The sequence below is a fragment of the Chinchilla lanigera genome, unplaced genomic scaffold (assembly GCF_000276665.1).
Source record: "Chinchilla lanigera isolate Chin_1 unplaced genomic scaffold, ChiLan1.0 scaffold00045, whole genome shotgun sequence".
NCBI lineage: Eukaryota > Metazoa > Chordata > Mammalia > Rodentia > Chinchillidae > Chinchilla > Chinchilla lanigera.
In genome coordinates, this window is record NW_004955446.1 from 12,365,830 (window position 1) to 12,383,075 (window position 17,246).

A 17,246-nucleotide genomic window follows, 5' to 3' on the forward strand; every position below is an offset into this window, starting at 1 on the left:
TTTGTTTTTTTTTCCTTTTTTTTCCTGTACCGGGAGTCAAACTCACGACCTCAAACTTGCCGGGCAGGCGCTATGTTGCTGAGCTAAATCCCCAGCCCTGTAGTTCTAATGTATGCATAGTTATTTCTGCCCCTTCCTATCTTTTCAGATACTAAGAAGGGTTGTACACAGCACAGTTTGTCAAAATGTGCTGTAATCTAAAGGTCAAAAACTACTGGTGCCACCAAATGGCTCTTGGCACAATTTTGGGTATTCTTGCTATTCCTGTTTGATTCATCTGTTTCTTGAAAAATGTTTGAAGAGCTATTAATATGCCAAGAAAAATTTTAGGCACTGGGGATACCACAGGAAGAAAACGGTGTTTTCAAAGACCTTTCCTTATAGAAGGGTCAGGAGTAGGGCAAGATGGAGACTTATTTTAGGGGGCCAGAACTGATAAACAAGATTTCTTCTACATTTAGTGATGCTGAGTGGTAGGTAAAGAGAGAAGGGTAGAAAGAGTATCATTTTTAAAGAAGATGGTCAGAAGACATCACACAGAAGTGATATTTGAGCCAAGGAGACGTGTAAATTAGTATCTGAGTAGGGCCTTCCAGGCAGAGAGAACAGTGAAGGCCTTGAAGTGCATGGCTTGCGTTTTCTAGAAATAGCAACACCTTTTCCCATGTTTCTCTTTCTGTCTTCCACTTTTCCTTTCTGTTTCTGTGTCTTTGCCTTAGAGGTGTTTCTACCTAGCCAGGCAGGTGCCTGTAATCCCAACATTTAGTAGGCTGAGACAGGACTATTGCTGTGAGTTCAGAGATAGCGTAGACTCCCACCTCCAAAAAAAAAACAGTGCTTCCACCTTTAGCGTACTTATAATTAGCTCAGCTGCTTTGCCATGGTGTAAACCAGATCTGCTATGCCATGGTGTGAATCAGACCAAAATAAGAGTTTCAGTTTTTTTTTTTCTAAGCAAAAGGCTAGTGTTTCTGGAAATCCTTGAAGTTACTTGAAATTTTAAATCCAAGAAGTAATACTGGGAGACATGTCATAAATTCATAAAAACTATTCTAAATATGTTGAGGGGGTGTCATCAAAACATTCTGTGAAGGATGAAAAGTAGTGACTTGGTAAAGGACAAATGTGGTGAGACGTATTTTGGGTTTGAATAGGAATGGCTTCCCATAGGAAGCATTTAGGCCGACTTGCTGTTGGAAAGTTTGGGGTCTGTACTGAGGCAGAGAGAACAGCCCAAAGATTCAAAGGTGGCAACAAGTGTGACCTATTATGGAAAAACCATCTGCAGGTGGATGAGAGAGGGAGCATGCTAAAATGAGATCAGAGGTCTCGGAAGGGGTGAAACCAAGTGCAATGGGAAGTGGGGAGACAGGTGTTGGTATTGAGTAGCCAACAGACACTAACTGGTGTACATCTTAAAATGAGCTAACTAGTAGCTCTGGTTGCGCATACTTCCTCACAGGGTCTAACTGCTCAGATTGTATCAATTCACTCTGATTTAGTCTCTTGGCACTTATTATTTTAGTTTATTTTGGTAATTGGTTCCTTGCTCATTATATTACTCTGGAATATAAGCCCCGTGAGAACAGGGACTGGGTCTTTACAACCATAGTTCCTGTTTGGATCCCTTGGCAGATAAATCTTTTTGCAGATGGATGCACTGTTGATCAGAAGGGAATTAGAGTGCTAACAAGCCAAAGGAAGTGTCTTAGTGCTGGTAAGTCACTAACATCACGGTTTGATGTAACATACAAGGTAGGGTAAAAGGAATATTTTCTAATAGCATATAGGGCAATATGAAACTGATTCTGGTAGGCTTTTTTTTGTAATTAGCGGAGTCACCCTAAGGTAATGACTTAGTTTATCTGTCTTCAATTGCAGTATGGTAAATACTTTTGAGAGGCAATTTTATATGTTGCGTTGTTCCATGACCTTTCATTTGTAAATTTGGTATTCATAATACTTTTGCTTTGCAGACTATACATACTATCATCCTTACTTCCAGTAACTTCTACCATCTGAAACAAAAACCAAAATTTACGAAAAGAGGGCTCTATGTGCTAAGGAAAGGCGCTGTCAGAAATCTTAAGCACTTTACTTATGGGATCCAACTTTATTCCATGCGCTATTGACTTAAAATTGTATTCACAAGTATTGGTTTAACAAGTTTGGATATCTATTTTCTTCTGGCACCTTCAGTTTTTCCTGTGTAACAGGTTAAAGCCTGGCATGGAAAGCTGTCAGGTTGACATTCTGAATTGGCAGCTGGCCTGGCATGGTGGTTCAAACTAGTATTCCAGCACTCTGGGACACTGAGACAGGAGAATCTCAAGTTTGAACCCACCCAAGGCAAGTTAGCAATTTAGAGATGTAGCTCAGTATGAAGACCTTGTGTTCAATCCCCAGTACCATTAAAAAAAAAAAAAAGTTAAAAGTGAATTCCAAATCCTAGAATCATTATTCATGCTGGTTAAGTATCATATCAACATGTTCCAGGAAGAATTACAAAAATGATAGGCCCTTGTTTAACTGATGATATCTCTTATGGTAAAATGTTGTGATTGCTTCAGTTCCTTAGATTATTGTTTAAAATTAAAATATGCCCACATTTAAGGATCCTGATTTCTACCCAGTGAATATAGCAGAGGTACATGATGTGTATTATTACAATAAATTGAGTACATAAGCCAAATGTGGATTAATTGTGTCCCAAAATTTCATGTATAAAATGCTAATCCACAGTGTGGTTATATTTGGAGATAAGAGCTCTAAGGAAGTGATTAAAGTTAAATGAGGTCATATGGGTAGGATCCTGATCTAACGGTGTCCTTATCAGAGACACCTAAGCATTGGATCCCTGTCCAAGGAAGGATGGAGAAAAACTCATATGAAGATACAGCAAGATAGCAGCCACCTATAAACCAAGAGAAGGTGGCTGAGGACAAAATGTCTACAGCTATCCCTTGATCTTGTACTTCCCAGCCTCCGGAACAATAGGAATCAAGTTTTATTAAATCACCCAGAAGTCTGTAGTATTTTTATTATGGCAGTTTGACCAGACCAAAACAGCAGACATTAAACAGATTTGCTACCCAATGGCACACACCTGCAGTCCCAGCATACTGGAGGCTGAGGCAGGAGGATGGGTGCAAGTTCAGAGCCAGCCTGGGCTACATTGTAAGTTCAAGGCCAGCCTGAACTACTGTAGATAGTGAAACCCTGGGCGGGGGATAGAAAGAGAAGAGAGAAAGAAAAAGAGATTTGCTACATGGAGCTCTGAGTTTAAAAAAAAAAAATTACCAAACTGGAAAATATTAAATATTGGTATATTTACTAAAAGTTTAATCTATATTAATATATATGCCAGGGTTACTACATTTAGTGATTTCACAAATAATGAAATTCTCACTTTTAACTTATAATGTGGCAAAATCAGTAGATAAGACCTACATAAAAATTATTTGGATTCTCAATAATTTTGAAGAGAGGAAAGAGGCAATGGAACCAAAAGTTTGAAAATAGTATTTATTCCTCCCTTTTACTCATTTTTCAATGACTGAGGATAGATACGTTTCTGTTGCATGGAACAGACTTGACAACTTTAGTGAGTTGAATAACTAGTGTACCCTAAAATATCCATGTCTACCTGGAACCTCAGAATAAGATCTTATTTGGAAATAGAGTCTTTACAGGTATAATTAAAGATCTTCAGATGAAATCATCCCAAATTTAGCTCAGGCCCTCAATCCAGTGGCTATCGGCATGAGGAAAAAGAGGGGAGATTTGGACATCAAGAGATAGGGAAGAAGGCCTTATAAAACAGTTGGTGACTAAAGTTCCATTACCAACAAGCCAAGCAGCACCTGGGGTAAACATAAACTGGAAGAAACTGAAGTATTCTTGCCTAAAACCCTCCAAGGGAACATGGTCCTGTTCACATGTTGATTTTGAACTTCTGTCCGTGAAAGACTAAATTCCTGGCGTATTCACCCATCAAGTTCATGGTGATTTGCTATGACAGCTGTAGAAAACCAATACGGTGACCTTTGGACTTGAGTCTGAGGAGAAGAGATAGGACTGCCACCTCCCTTTTCACTTAGCATCTCATTTCTGGGGAGGAATACTTTCTCTTTGGAATTACCCATCTCTGCCAACAATCTGATAGTATCCAAGAAGTCTTAGAGCTTCCTCTAATTGCCAGAAAGAAAAGCATCTGATTAAAAAATGTGAAGATGAACCTTAAAGATAATTATGGGTTCATATTTGAGGAGAAAGTAGTTAAACTAGAAGAATGGTAATTTGTAAAACAGTTTAGAAGGAACATTGCTAACTACTACTACCATTGACTCATCTGGTGAAGTGAGGAGGGGTATTGAAATTAAATATTTGATGTCTAGCAATTTTTAGAGGAAAATTAAAATAGTACAATGGATATTAATCATTAAATGGCCTTGACTATTTGTTGTCTATTACATACAGGTCCAAAAATTTATAGTTTTAATTCTTCAAATGATACTGGTGGTCCTGCAAATCTGGATAAGTCTATTTTGAAAGTAAGTAACCAAGTTTTGAGCTGTTACAAGAAATATACTTTTTTTAAAATGACATATCCTTAAATATAGGAAAATAATAGTATATTTTAAAGAGTAATCAAAGAGCTATTCTTACTAAATAGAAGTAAATTGTACACATGTTGAGAGCCTCTAAGAAACTAAGGAAATTTTGGATAAGTTCCAAATTTCTAAGCATGGCATCCTCATGTTTTCAGATCTCACTTAGAATACTTTTCCTTCCTGCTCTCCACTTAAAACTTTAGTTCATGGGACATTCTTTGTTCTCCCAAGTTCCACATGATTTTATGACTTCAGACTTTTTCCCATTGTGCTCTCTACCTAGAATGCCTCACTTTCTCCTTTTTATTTGTCACCTCTGTGACCTCTTGAAGTCCTACACATAACTCACCAGGTCTGTTGTCTTGGATCTGTCAGCACTAAATATATCTTTTTAAGGCATTGTCATGCTAGGTTATAATTTGTTTCTTTATATGTGTTTCCTGGCTAGACTTTGAGTTCCTAAAATATATTTTTGTATTTTGTGGTAAGCATTCAGTTAAGAGGTGATAAAGAGAATGTATTTTTGTTGGTAGAAGCTTACATATTCTTGGGTTAAAAATATGGAAAGAACAGTACATAAGTAGCTAATAGAAAAAATGAGAATCAAACTGTTGGGTCAAAGGATTTTGTGTTACCTATTCATACTATGTATACATATAATTTTTACTTTTATTTGATACTCCTCTTTTTTAGTGTAGCATTCATTCTGTCAGGCTTTGGCTTGTGTTGGTTTACATTAAAGCAGATTTCCGGATTTCATTCCCAAGGATTTTGATTCAGTACCTTTAGGGTAGGGTTTGGTAGTCTATCTTGTCATAGCAGCCCAAGGGTGATCCAAGGACACTGTCTGGAGACACTGACTATAGAGAAGCTTTATTTGAGGATTTTTTTCCATATGTTAGCTCATTACTTTTTTTCCATATCCCATACTTTTTAAGTTGTAGACAAATGAATGGTAGTCAAAAGAAAGAAAAAAAAAACTGTTCCAGCGTTTAGCTGAAATTTTGGGCTTGTTTGGCAGGAATATAAAAGATGATTTTTCTTCTAATTCTTTTAGTAATTTAGCTTCTAATTGCTGTAACCATTTTGGCTCCCACAGGTGGTAATTAATAACAAGCTAGAGCAAAGAATTATTGGAGTGATCAATGAACATAAAAAGCAAAATAATGACAAGGGGGTGATTTCTGGAAGACTTACTGCCAAAAAATTACAGGTATTTTGCAAACTTTTTTTTGAAGTTCCATAGTTTTAGTGGGGCATTTTTAAGACAGCTCCACATGGGATGAAAATGGTTTTCTCAGCTTCCACTAAGATCTCATATAGATTTACATCTCATATAGATCTCATATAGGCTTGCATCTCCAAGAACAGAGAACAGAGAGCCCTGCCTGATACAGTTTCACCCAATGAAATGATATGAAGACTAAATTACATTCCCCAAATTACATTATGTGTTAGACTCTGCCAGGTACTTTACTTAAGTTTCTCTGAGATGACAATCCTACAAAGTAGATGTATTTGGCCTCTATTGTTTTAAAGAATTGAGGCTTAGAAAGATGAAAAGTTATAGCCTAACATTAGTAATTAATAAATAGCAGAGTGAGCAGAGCCAAATCTGAACCCAGTTCTGCCCGACTGTGAAGATCTTATTGTCAAAAGTATATCAAAATGGTTTATCTTTATATATAAAGATGTCAAAAGCTCTGCTTGTAATAAAATAAATCCTAAGTGTTCACTCATAGGAAAATGTACTCAATGGCATATTATTTAACTATTAGAAATGCTGTTAAGAGTTTCTAATAATTTGAGAGGACGCCTGTGTCAACTGAAGTATTTTATATAAAAGTATAAGAAAATAACTGAAGTAAATGTACTATACTATAAAGAGTATCTCTAGATAATAAAAAAAATATATTTGTAGTTCCCCAAATCTCACTACATTGAACACATTTACCTTTTTCTATTGGGAATGGGGTGATGTGTATATATTTTCTCTCTCTCTGTGTCTTTCTCTGTCTCTGTCTCTGTTTCTGTCTGTCTGTCTCTTTCTCTCTCTGTGTATGTATGTAGTACTGGAGCTTGAACACTGACCTCAAGACCTTATGCACGTTAAGCAAGCGCTCTGCCACTAAGCGACACCTCCTCTGCACTCCCTCCAAAAAAGCTATTTTTAAAATTATGAATTAGTTTCTGGTTTAAAATGAATGAAGATAAAATTAGAAATAAAAGAAGAGAAATTGACAAGTGAGGCTTTTTGTAATGTTTTCTTTTCATAGGATTTATACATGGCTTTACAAGCATTTTCATTTAAAACTAAGGACATTGAAGATGCCATGACCAATACACTCCTGCATGGAGGTGATCTTCATTCTGCTTTGGATTGGCTCTGTTTAAACCTTTCAGATGGTAAGCAGTTCTGTTGTAAGATTCTTCCAGTTTCTGAACCACTTTGAAATAGTTTCAGTATTTATATCATCCTTTTGGCTTGTACTTAAAACTTTTCACCATTATAATTTTTTACATTTTAAATGTGCTTAATTTAATTCTTTGCATTATATTCTTCTTAGAAGTTGTGGTCTATGCAAGCAATTTCTTTTTTGTGTGTTGCTTATGAACAGTTGTTGGGGTCTGGGGATGTGGCTGAGTGGTAGAATTCTTGCTTGTGTGCCCAAGCCCTGGGTGTGATGCTCAGCACCACAAAAATTAATTAATTAATTAATTGATTAATTTTAAAAATAAATGAACAGTTGCTTATAGTCGTTTTACAATACACATTCTCAGACTTTGCCTGTCTAAAACGTACTAGGCTATGTCTTTCAGGTTTTGATGTAGAAATTAGGGCTGTCCTTGGGTATAAATATTTGATTAAACAGACAGGCATGGCTTTAATCTTTTGCAAGCATCTAGACTATAGATAGCTTTTGTGACAGGTTAAGAATACCCCCACCATTCGAGAGGTGCAAATTAAAACAACACTGAGATTCCATCTCACTCCAGAAATAATGGCTATCATCAAGAAATCAACCAGTGGGGCTGGGTATTTAGCTCAGCGGCACAGTGCCTGCCTGGCAAGCTCAAGGTCGTGAGTTTGATTCCTGGTACCAGACGAAAAACAAAAACCAAATATGTTTTTAAAAAAAGAAATCAGCCAGTAAAAAATGCTGGAAAGGATGTTGGGAAAAAGTAACTCTTCTCCACTGTTGGTGGAAGTGTAGACTGGTGCAATCACTGTGGAAATCAGCATGGAGATTCCTCAAAAAACTAGGATTCGAGGTTCCATTTGACCCAGCTATTTCCCTTCTGGGTATCTTCCCAGAAGAATTAAAAACACCATACCACAGTGATATATGTACATCCATGTTTTGTAATAGCTAAACCTTGGAAACAACCCAAATGCCCATCAACCGTGAAATGAATAAAAAAGGTATGGTTTTTTTTAATGCATTGCAATATTACTCAGCCATAAAGAAGGATAAACTTGAGACATTTCTAGGAAAATGGATGCACCTTGAGACCATACTTTTAAGTGAAATAAATTGATCAAATGTGTAAATATTACACTGTTTCTCTGGTGTGGGACACCAAAAGTGTAAATCAGGACCAAAGTATATAATGGGTATTGTGAAATAGGAAGAAATTCAAAAGAAAGGAGAGCTAGGGAGGTTGGAGGGGGAGAGGAAGAGAAAAGAAAAAAATGGTAAAAGAAGGATAAAATAACAACAAAGTCTGTAAATAAGGAGGGGAAGTGGGGTTGAAGGGGAGGAGAGGTGATTGGGGAAAAAAGGAATCAGGATATCTCATACACAGGTACAAACTTCCTATGATGAATATGATCATTATGTATTTCTAAACTGTACCAATAAATTTAATAATAATAATAATAAAAGAATACTGCTATGTGCTGTAACAAAGCCAAAAATGGGAGGGGTGGAGGTCTTTTGATGAAAATTTAGGATCCTAAGATAGGGTGAAATAACTGGTAAATAAAGGTAGGCTTGCTATCATCTGATGAGTGCCCATTTCTAGTCCAACAAATACATCCAGGTTCATCACAGGATTTCTAGGGAGATAAAGAATACAACAAAAATAGGTACACCAAGTTGTGGCAGGGCTTTGTGTGTGCTTAACAAGTATTTGTGTCTTTTATGTATTATATGCATGTTTATTTTCAACATAGTTTGTTTTATCTTAAGATTCACTTCCTGAAGGATTCAGTCAGGAATTTGAAGAGCAACAGCCTAAAAATAGGCCAAAGTTTCAGTCTCCTCAAATACAAGCCACTGTTTCACTTCCATTGCAAATTAAAACCAAAAAAACAGAAGAAGACCATAAGATTAAGGTAATTGAAAAATTAAACTTTGAAAGCTATATATAATCAGAATGAAGCACATGTAATTTATATTAATATGAATATGAAGTTCCTGAATTTTTACTTCTTAAAAACAGCTAAATCGTTTGCCAAACCTTTCTATCATTATCTCAGTTTTCTATTACTGCATGTCTAATAATCCCAAAGGGTTGTGGTTTGAACTAACAGTGTATTATTTCTCATGATTTTGCAGTCTGGGCCATGCTCAGCTGAACATTTCTGTTCTCAGAGGTTACCTGCTAGGGCTGGAACATCCATAGTGGCTCCTTACTCACCTGACTTGGGACTCTGCGGAGACCAGCAGGTATCCTTTCTCTATGTGGTCACTGCCTGTGATTAGCTTGAACTTCTTCCCATATGATTGTCTCCACAGAGTGAGACTTCTAATGTCAATGCTATGTTAAATAGTTGTTATAATATATTGTTTGAGAAATATGACAAGAAAAAGCTATATGTTCAGCACAAATATAATGTTTTTTGGAATATTTTGTGAGGGTTGGTTAGATCCACAGATATGGAGAACCAACTATATTTAAAAATGGTGAGTCCCATGTACAAATTCTTATCACGCCCCTGCACTGGTTTACGCAACTCACATGGCCAAGGCCAGAGTCCCTGAAAGTCTCAGAAGGACACGGGCACTGGGCGGTGTAGTTCATTAAAGCATCATACTCTGCAAATGATCATACATCTATGGAAGTATCCTTATAGCACTTCTGTTTTCAAGGGATAACACTAGTTTTTAACAATATTCCTTTTATCCCACTTACCCCTTTACCCCAAACATAGTGGATTTTGCAGGTTTAGATTTCTTAAACTTGCATTGAGTTTATCCTTCACTGAATAATAAAGAATATGACTTGTGGACTTTTATGTGTCTGCTGTTTTTTTAGCAGGAATTATAAAAGCAGACCCTTGATAGTTTTGACATTTTCTAACTTCAGTGTTTCAGATTTTATTTTTCTTTCTAGACAAAAAAGGAAGAAAAAAATGTGGAAGTAAATATGAAAGAGTGGATTTTGCGATATGCGGAACAACAGAATGAAGAAGAAAAGAGTGAAAATTCTAAAAATTTAGAGGAAGAGGAAAAATTTGACCCTGTGAGTAGAAATGTGTACTAGGGTTCTAGCTGAATATTCTCAGGCAAGATATTTAACTTCTCTGGTTTTTAGTTTCTTCATTTATGAATTGGATAAATACTTATAGGGACTGATACGGAAATTAACACATAAAAATTTGGAGCCAGAGGGCCAGGGATGTAACTCAGTGGCACAGGCACCTGCCTGGTAAGCTCAAGGTCCCAAGTTCATTCCTCATATAAAAAAAAAAAAAAAAAATTTGGATCCTGGCACAGTTGTGCATGCCTATAACTGCAGTTACTTGACAGTCTGAGGTAGAATAATCACAGGTTTGAGGCCAGCCTGGGCAACTGTTAGTTTGTTTGGGGTCTTGCTGTATATTCCAGGCTGACCTTGAATGTGTGATCCTCCTGCTTTAGCCTCCTGAGTGCTGGGATTACAGGCATGTGCCACCATGCCCAGCAATAAGACCCTGTCTTTAAAAATAGAAATAAAAAAGGCTGAGAATGTTGCTCAGTGTGTGGCACTGGGATCAATAACCATTACCACTACCAAAACAAGTTTATTTTAGCTCTTAATTTTGCAACGACAAGCAGAAACACTGAAACAACACCGAGGATTTTGAGACAGATTTATTTAACATCAGACAGGCACTGACAGGGAATCAGTTGTCCCTCAAAATGTCAGGCCTAAAAGGGAGGTTTTTATGGGGCTGCAAAAGGGGGGTTGTACAGAGGTTGAGTACTTGGTGTCTTTGATTGGTTCTTACAGTTTGGATCACAGTGACCAGCCGTTTCTGAGAAAGAAGCAACAGGAATTGCAATAGGAACTACTACCTGGGCAACTAAGAAACTGAAGTTTGGCTAAAGGGGCCGTTTTCTGTTACAATTTCATTCACTGGTCAGTGGCTCCATTGGTTAAGAGCCTGTAGCAGTACAGAATACCCTGACGAAAGTGCATTGTGGAAGAGCTGCTCACCTCATGGTGTATAGGAAGTGAAATAGAGGAAGGTACCAGGGTTCCAATAGCCCTTTCAAGGGCATTCTTCCAATGGCCTAACTTCCAGCCACTAGGCTGCTACTTCTGGAGCAGTGATGGCGAACCTTTTAGAACTTTCAATGATAACAAGCAGCCCGCTGCAGCACATGTGCCACAGGTTCGCCACTACTGTGCTAGAGGTTCTATCACCAGAGGCCATCAACCAAGCCTCTAGCATACAGACTTTTGGGAGAATATTTAAAATTCAATCCAGAACAATTAAGAAAGCAAGTTGCAGGAAGAAAATACCACAATACATACATCTGACAAAACACTTCTATCCACAATCATATACAGAACTTTTTAAGTCAGATACTGCACAAAAGTAAATATATAGATGGTCAGTACTAATCGTTGGAAAAAATGAAAATCAAAACTATAAAGATACCACTATATATCCATCAAAATGGCTAAAATTTAAAAGATCAGTAATACCACATGTAAGGAGGATGTGGAACAACTGAACACTCATACATTGCTGATGGGAGTGTAAAATATTACCACTAAAGTAAACATACTCTTGCCAATTGAGGCAACAATTTCATTTATAGATATTACTTAAGAAAAATGAAAATACTTCACAGAAATGTTCATAGCAGCTTTATTCATAGTAACCAAACACTGCAAACAACCCATATGTCTGTCAATAAGTGAATGAATAATCAAATTATGGTGAAAGTGAAGGACAGTGTATGTAGTACAACCTATCTACTTGTGTAAAAGAAAAAATATAGACATAAACACATACTTGGGGTTTTTTTGTTGTTCTTTGAGACAGAGTCTAGCTGTATAGTTCAGGGTGGCCTTGAACTCACTATGTAGCCCAAGCTGACCTCAAACTTCTGGCAATCCTCCTGCCTCAGCCTCCTGAGAGCTGGGTTTAAAAGCATGTGCCACCATGCCTCCTATATTTTCCTTCTTATATTTGAAAAAATTTAAAGTTTTTACTAGTTCTTAGGAGTATGATAGTAGGGTGCCATAGCAACTTTTTTTTTTTTTAACTCTCCTGTACATACAAGTTTTTTTTTTAACAATGTGCCTATATTAAAATCATGCAAATGAGAATCTTTATTACAAGTCTACTTTGAGATTCAGGGAAAAAATGAGGTCTCTTCTGATTGGAGTATTAGGACAAAACTCAGAGAAATGAAACTTTAAGGGCACATAGAATTTGAATAGACAAAGAATGATAGGAAGATAATTCAGATGAGTAAAATAATGGAAACAGGATATGGATGTGGAATTGTGCTAGGGGCTTTGGATATTAAAAAATAGATGTGCACATATGAAGATAAAAATTATTAGATAAGAGTAAAAAGATGAGTTTACTTAAAACTAGAATATTTTTATGTCCAGCAAATAAATTTGACATGTTTGGTGACAGGTAATTGAACAAAACAAATTTGATATTTCAGGTTAAGTTTAATAGTTTTCAAGGTGGTTTAGAATATTGAGTAGTGTTAAGGTGATTTGCAAAGCTATTCATTTTAGTAGCTACTGCACATGTTCAGATGTGAAGTAAGGACTTAAACTGGAAAGAAAGACAGATACTTTAAAGCAAGAATCAACAAAAATTGGTTATTTGGGGGCTGGGGATTTAGCTCAGCGGCAAAGCGCCTGCCTGGCAAGTGCAAGGTCGTGAGTTCGGTTCCCGGTACCGGAGAAAAACCAAAAAACAAAACAAAACAAACAAACAAAAAAAAACCCCAAAATTGGTTATTTACTGACTATAAAAGCTAAGGAACATTTCTCTAAAAAAATATACAGATAGTAAGAACATGAAAAGATGCTCCACATCAGGAATTATTAGGGAAATGCAAATCAAAACCATAGCAAGATACCATTTTTCATCCATTATGTCTACTATCAAAAGTAGAAAACAAGAATGTTGGTGGGGCTGGGGATTTAGCTCAGCGGCAAAGCACCTGCCTGGCAAGCGCAAGGTCGTGAGTTCGGTGTTCGGTTCCTGGTACCGGAAAAAAAAAAAAAAAAAAAAAAACAAACAATGTTGGTAAAGATGTGGAAATTAAAATCCATTTACCGTGAGTAGGAATGAAAAATGGCATAGCCATTATGGAAAACAATTTAGCCCTTACTCAAAAATTGAAGAGAATTACCATTTTGGTCCAGAAATTCCATTTTGGGGTATATAGTTGAAAGAATTTAAAGCAGTCTTAAAAAGAAATATTTATATACCATGTTTGGGGTAGCATTGTTTACAATATCCAAAATGCAGAAGCAACCTAATGTCAGCCAACAGATTAATGGCTAAGTAAAATGTTATATACATACAGACAGAGGAGTAGACTCAGCCTTGAAAAGGGAGTGCTGGCACATGCAACAGCATAGTGGAACCTTAAGGACATCATACTGAATAGAATGAACCTGTCCTTGTGTGATTCCATTTTTATGAGGTATATAACTAAACTAAAGCAGTCCAGTTCATACAGGTAGAAAGCAGACTAGTAGCTGCTGGGGCTAACGAAGGAGGAGGTTACTGTTATACTGCAGTGCAGCATTTCAGTTTTGCCACGTGAAAAGAATTCTAAACATGGATTGTGGTTGTAATAGTTGTACAGCAATATTAATGTATTGAATACCACTGAACTGTATACTTACAATGCTTAGGGTGATAAATTTTATGGGAAATATGTTAAGGAGTCAAATTCAGGAAGAGACGCAGAGGTGGAGGAATAGTGGTATCAGTGCCTTGTATAGGAAGATGGAAGAGATGACTGTGGTTTTGGTGGATGTGAGAAGATAACTAAGCCTCCTGCCTGTCACACAGCTTTGACGTTTGCTCCAACGCAGAGTGGTCCTACAATTCAGCTACGTGTACTTGTGTAGTTGCCTTTTCCCCGCTTCTTTTTAACAGTTGTATTTCAAAGCCTCACTGCATGTGCCACACGTCTTTATGTTTATAATCTACTGTCATTTATTAACCTAAGGAAATAGTAATTTGAGTTTAACTTTCAATTCTTTCTAGGTTTTGCTCAGCAGAATCACGTTGAGTTTGTGATACCCTTTTTCCTCAGAAGCTTTATTTTTTTTCTTTTTTTGTCCTATTTTCCCATTGTTTTATTTCTATAGAGAAGTTCTTAAAAGTAGATTTGCTAGAACAAAGAGCAAAGTTAGATCATTGGAGTTTTGTTTTGTTTTGTTTCTTTGAGTTGCGGGCCTCATTAAGTTGCCCAGGCTGATCTCAAACTCACAGTCCTCCCACCTCAACCTCCCAAGTATCTGGGATTATAGGCAAGCACCACTGTGCTCATCTAGGCCATAAGTTTTGATACAGCATGTTGTCTACAGATAAAGTAATCTTGTTCTTTTTATTTCCTCCTCATTTGTAACAGAATGAAAGGTACTTACAGCTTGCAGCAAAGCTTCTGGATGCAAAGGAACAAGCAGCTACCTTTAAACTAGAAAAAAATAAGCAGGGCCAGAAAGAGACTCAAGAAAAAATAAGGAAATTTCAAAGAGGTAAATATTTTCCGATTCTGAGATACAGAAATGTTACTGTGTTTTTAAAACTCGGCTGTTCTTTCTCCTAACAGTTTATATCTGGGTTTTGGCAAACTTGTTCTGTAACAACCTGATGATATTGTATACTCTGTGGGCCACACACACAATTCCTTAACTCTGGTGTTACAAACAAAAGCAACCATAGACAGTACAGAAATGAATGGCTATGTCCTAAACAAACTCTATGGACAGTGAACTGTAAATTTCATATAATTGTCCCATGTCACCAAACACTTTTTATTTTTTCAGCCACTTGAAAATGATGGAAAATATTCTGATTTACAAACCATACATTAAAAAGGCAGTGGAATGAATTTGGCCTGCATGCAAGTTTTCCAACTCCAGATTTATATCATAAAATACTGCCCTATTCAAGAAAGAGACATGAATATAATCTCGAGTATTTCGAATGCAGATTTTTTTATTAAATACTTGATTTTTAAAGTTTTAATATACATTGTAAAAGCTAGTAAATTGCTTGTGACTTAGCATAGATTCCTTATAGGAATTATTAAGTTGTTGGCTACAAGGAGAAAGAAGAAATGATGTTTTTGAAACTACTTTTACCAAGAAAAATAAGGCACTGAAAAGAAATACATAGCCAGGTGTGATGGCACATGCCTCTAATCCTGGCACTGTGGGAGACTGAGGCAGGAGGATTGCAAATTTGAGCCAGCCTGGACAACTTAGACTCTTTTTCAGATAAAGAAGTAAGGATGTAGCTTAGTGCAAAAGGCCCTAGGTTCAATCCCCAGTACCACACATAAAACAAAAAAAGAAAAAGTCATGAAATTAACATCTTTTTTTTCTTGGTAGAAATGGAAACTTTAGAAGATCATCCAGTATTTAATCCAGCCATAAAGATATCACATCAACAAAATGAAAGAAAGAAGCCTCCTGTAGCCACAGAAGGGGAAAATACTTTGAACTTTAATTTATTTGCAAAGTCTACAGCTGCTGCTGATGAAGAGAAAGGTTAAATGAGGGCAAGTGGTTGGGTTGTAATTTATGATTAAATGTCAAGTAATACATTATTACAAAGCTCATTACTTTGCATTTTGGTAAACTACTTAAGAGGGTAGCGTAATTACACTTTCATAAGCTTTGTTTAAAAAGCAAGCCAGTTCCCTATAGTGAATATGGTCATTATGTACACCTAAATTGTACCAATAAATTAATTAACTTTTAAAAAAAGTAAGCCAGGCATGGTGGCACACACCTGTAAACTTAGCACTTGGGAGGCTGAGGCAGGAGGATTGCTGTGAGCTTGAGGCCAGCCTGGGCTACATACTGAGTTCAAAGCCAGCCTGTACTACACTGCAAGACGTTGTCTCAAAAAAGAGAAAAAAAAAACCCACAATGAATTAAAAAGTAAAAACAATTACTGTAACTTACCTGTATAGCAATTTGTAATTACAAATACCTTGTCTCCTCAGTCTTATCTCTCTCCAGTCCATTCTCCAAACTCATAGCAGTTTTTTTTCAACATAGATCTAAATGTGAATTTTTTGTTTAAAAATATTTTGTTATTTTTTTTTTAACATGCAAGATATCAGACCTAGTGCCTTACTTGTGCTAGGCAAGTACCTACCCTCCCACTGAGCCATATCCTCACCCCTCCCTATTAAGAACTTTTAATGACTGAACCTGCTGACCTCAGTAATAAGGCCAAACTTTATCATGGCACGCATGATCATTTGCATCCTGCCACAATCTTCAAAATATTTGTTGTTTCACATCCCATTACTTTGCTCATCCTGCTACCCCCTCCTACTGGCCAACCTGTCCCTAGGTTCAAGTTGCTCAAGTAGCAACTCTTCCTTTTTTTTTTAATTTTAAAGAGAATAATTAAGAAACAATAACAAAATAACAACACAGACAAGAACCAAACAAAGCAAAAACAATAAAAATGATACAGGATTTAAAAACAGATAAGAATTAACAGTGGTTGTTATTTTACATATTGTTATCTTTAACAGAGTTGCTCAGATTACCAGATGTAAGAATACAAGATTGATCAAACCATTAATGAGAATAAAAAAAAATTAGAAACAATACAGAGCTTCACTAGACAAGATTAGCACCTCTTTTTTAATCATTCCCTTCTTCAGTCGTTCCCTAGTCGTTCCCTTCCATGCCATCAGGTGTAAATGATCATGCATTTCTTTGTGCTCTTGAGTAAAGTATTGGCATAGATAATACATTTATCAAATTATATTATAGTTTAGACCTATACCAAATTGTCCATTTTAAGAATTACTTATTCTTTCAGTAATATTTCTTGAATCCTTGCCATGCAAAGTGACAGGTACTATGTGTATAGTAATGAACAAAATAACCCAGTCTCTGCCATCTTGCTGTGTATAGCCTTAAGAAAGGAAAGTGTGTTTTAAACATACACAAAAATATAATGTCAAATTGTGATGTATCCTATCAAAGAAAATTGGCTTTTAATAATAGAGATATCAAGATATTTTGGATTGGGGAAGCTTGCCCTGGTGACAAGTTGGTAGAAAGACCCTCCAAACAATGGAGATAGTACATTGGAAGTCTAAAGTGAAAGCTGGATGTGGTACCACACTGCTATAATCACAGCAGTCTTGAAGGCTGAGGCAGGAAGATCAC

The 17,246-nt window shown here is 36.5% G+C and overlaps 1 protein-coding gene across 2 annotated transcripts in view; it reads left to right on the plus strand.

The window, feature by feature from the left end:
- The window catches only part of Dhx29 (DEAH (Asp-Glu-Ala-His) box polypeptide 29), a 50,491-nt gene that overhangs the window by 3,506 nt on the left and 29,739 nt on the right, over positions 1-17,246 (plus strand). Inside the window, exons 2-9 of one of the 2 annotated variants that reach the window (XM_005392696.2) lie at positions 4,480-4,553; positions 5,713-5,826; positions 6,890-7,019; positions 8,807-8,952; positions 9,176-9,286; positions 9,954-10,082; positions 14,453-14,579; positions 15,438-15,596. In XM_005392696.2, coding sequence (XP_005392753.1) covers positions 4,480-4,553; positions 5,713-5,826; positions 6,890-7,019; positions 8,807-8,952; positions 9,176-9,286; positions 9,954-10,082; positions 14,453-14,579; positions 15,438-15,596 — 990 coding nt within the window. The remainder of the gene's footprint in view (positions 1-4,479; positions 4,554-5,712; positions 5,827-6,889; positions 7,020-8,806; positions 8,953-9,175; positions 9,287-9,953; positions 10,083-14,452; positions 14,580-15,437; positions 15,597-17,246) is intronic. The other variant, XM_005392697.2, reaches the window with a different exon arrangement.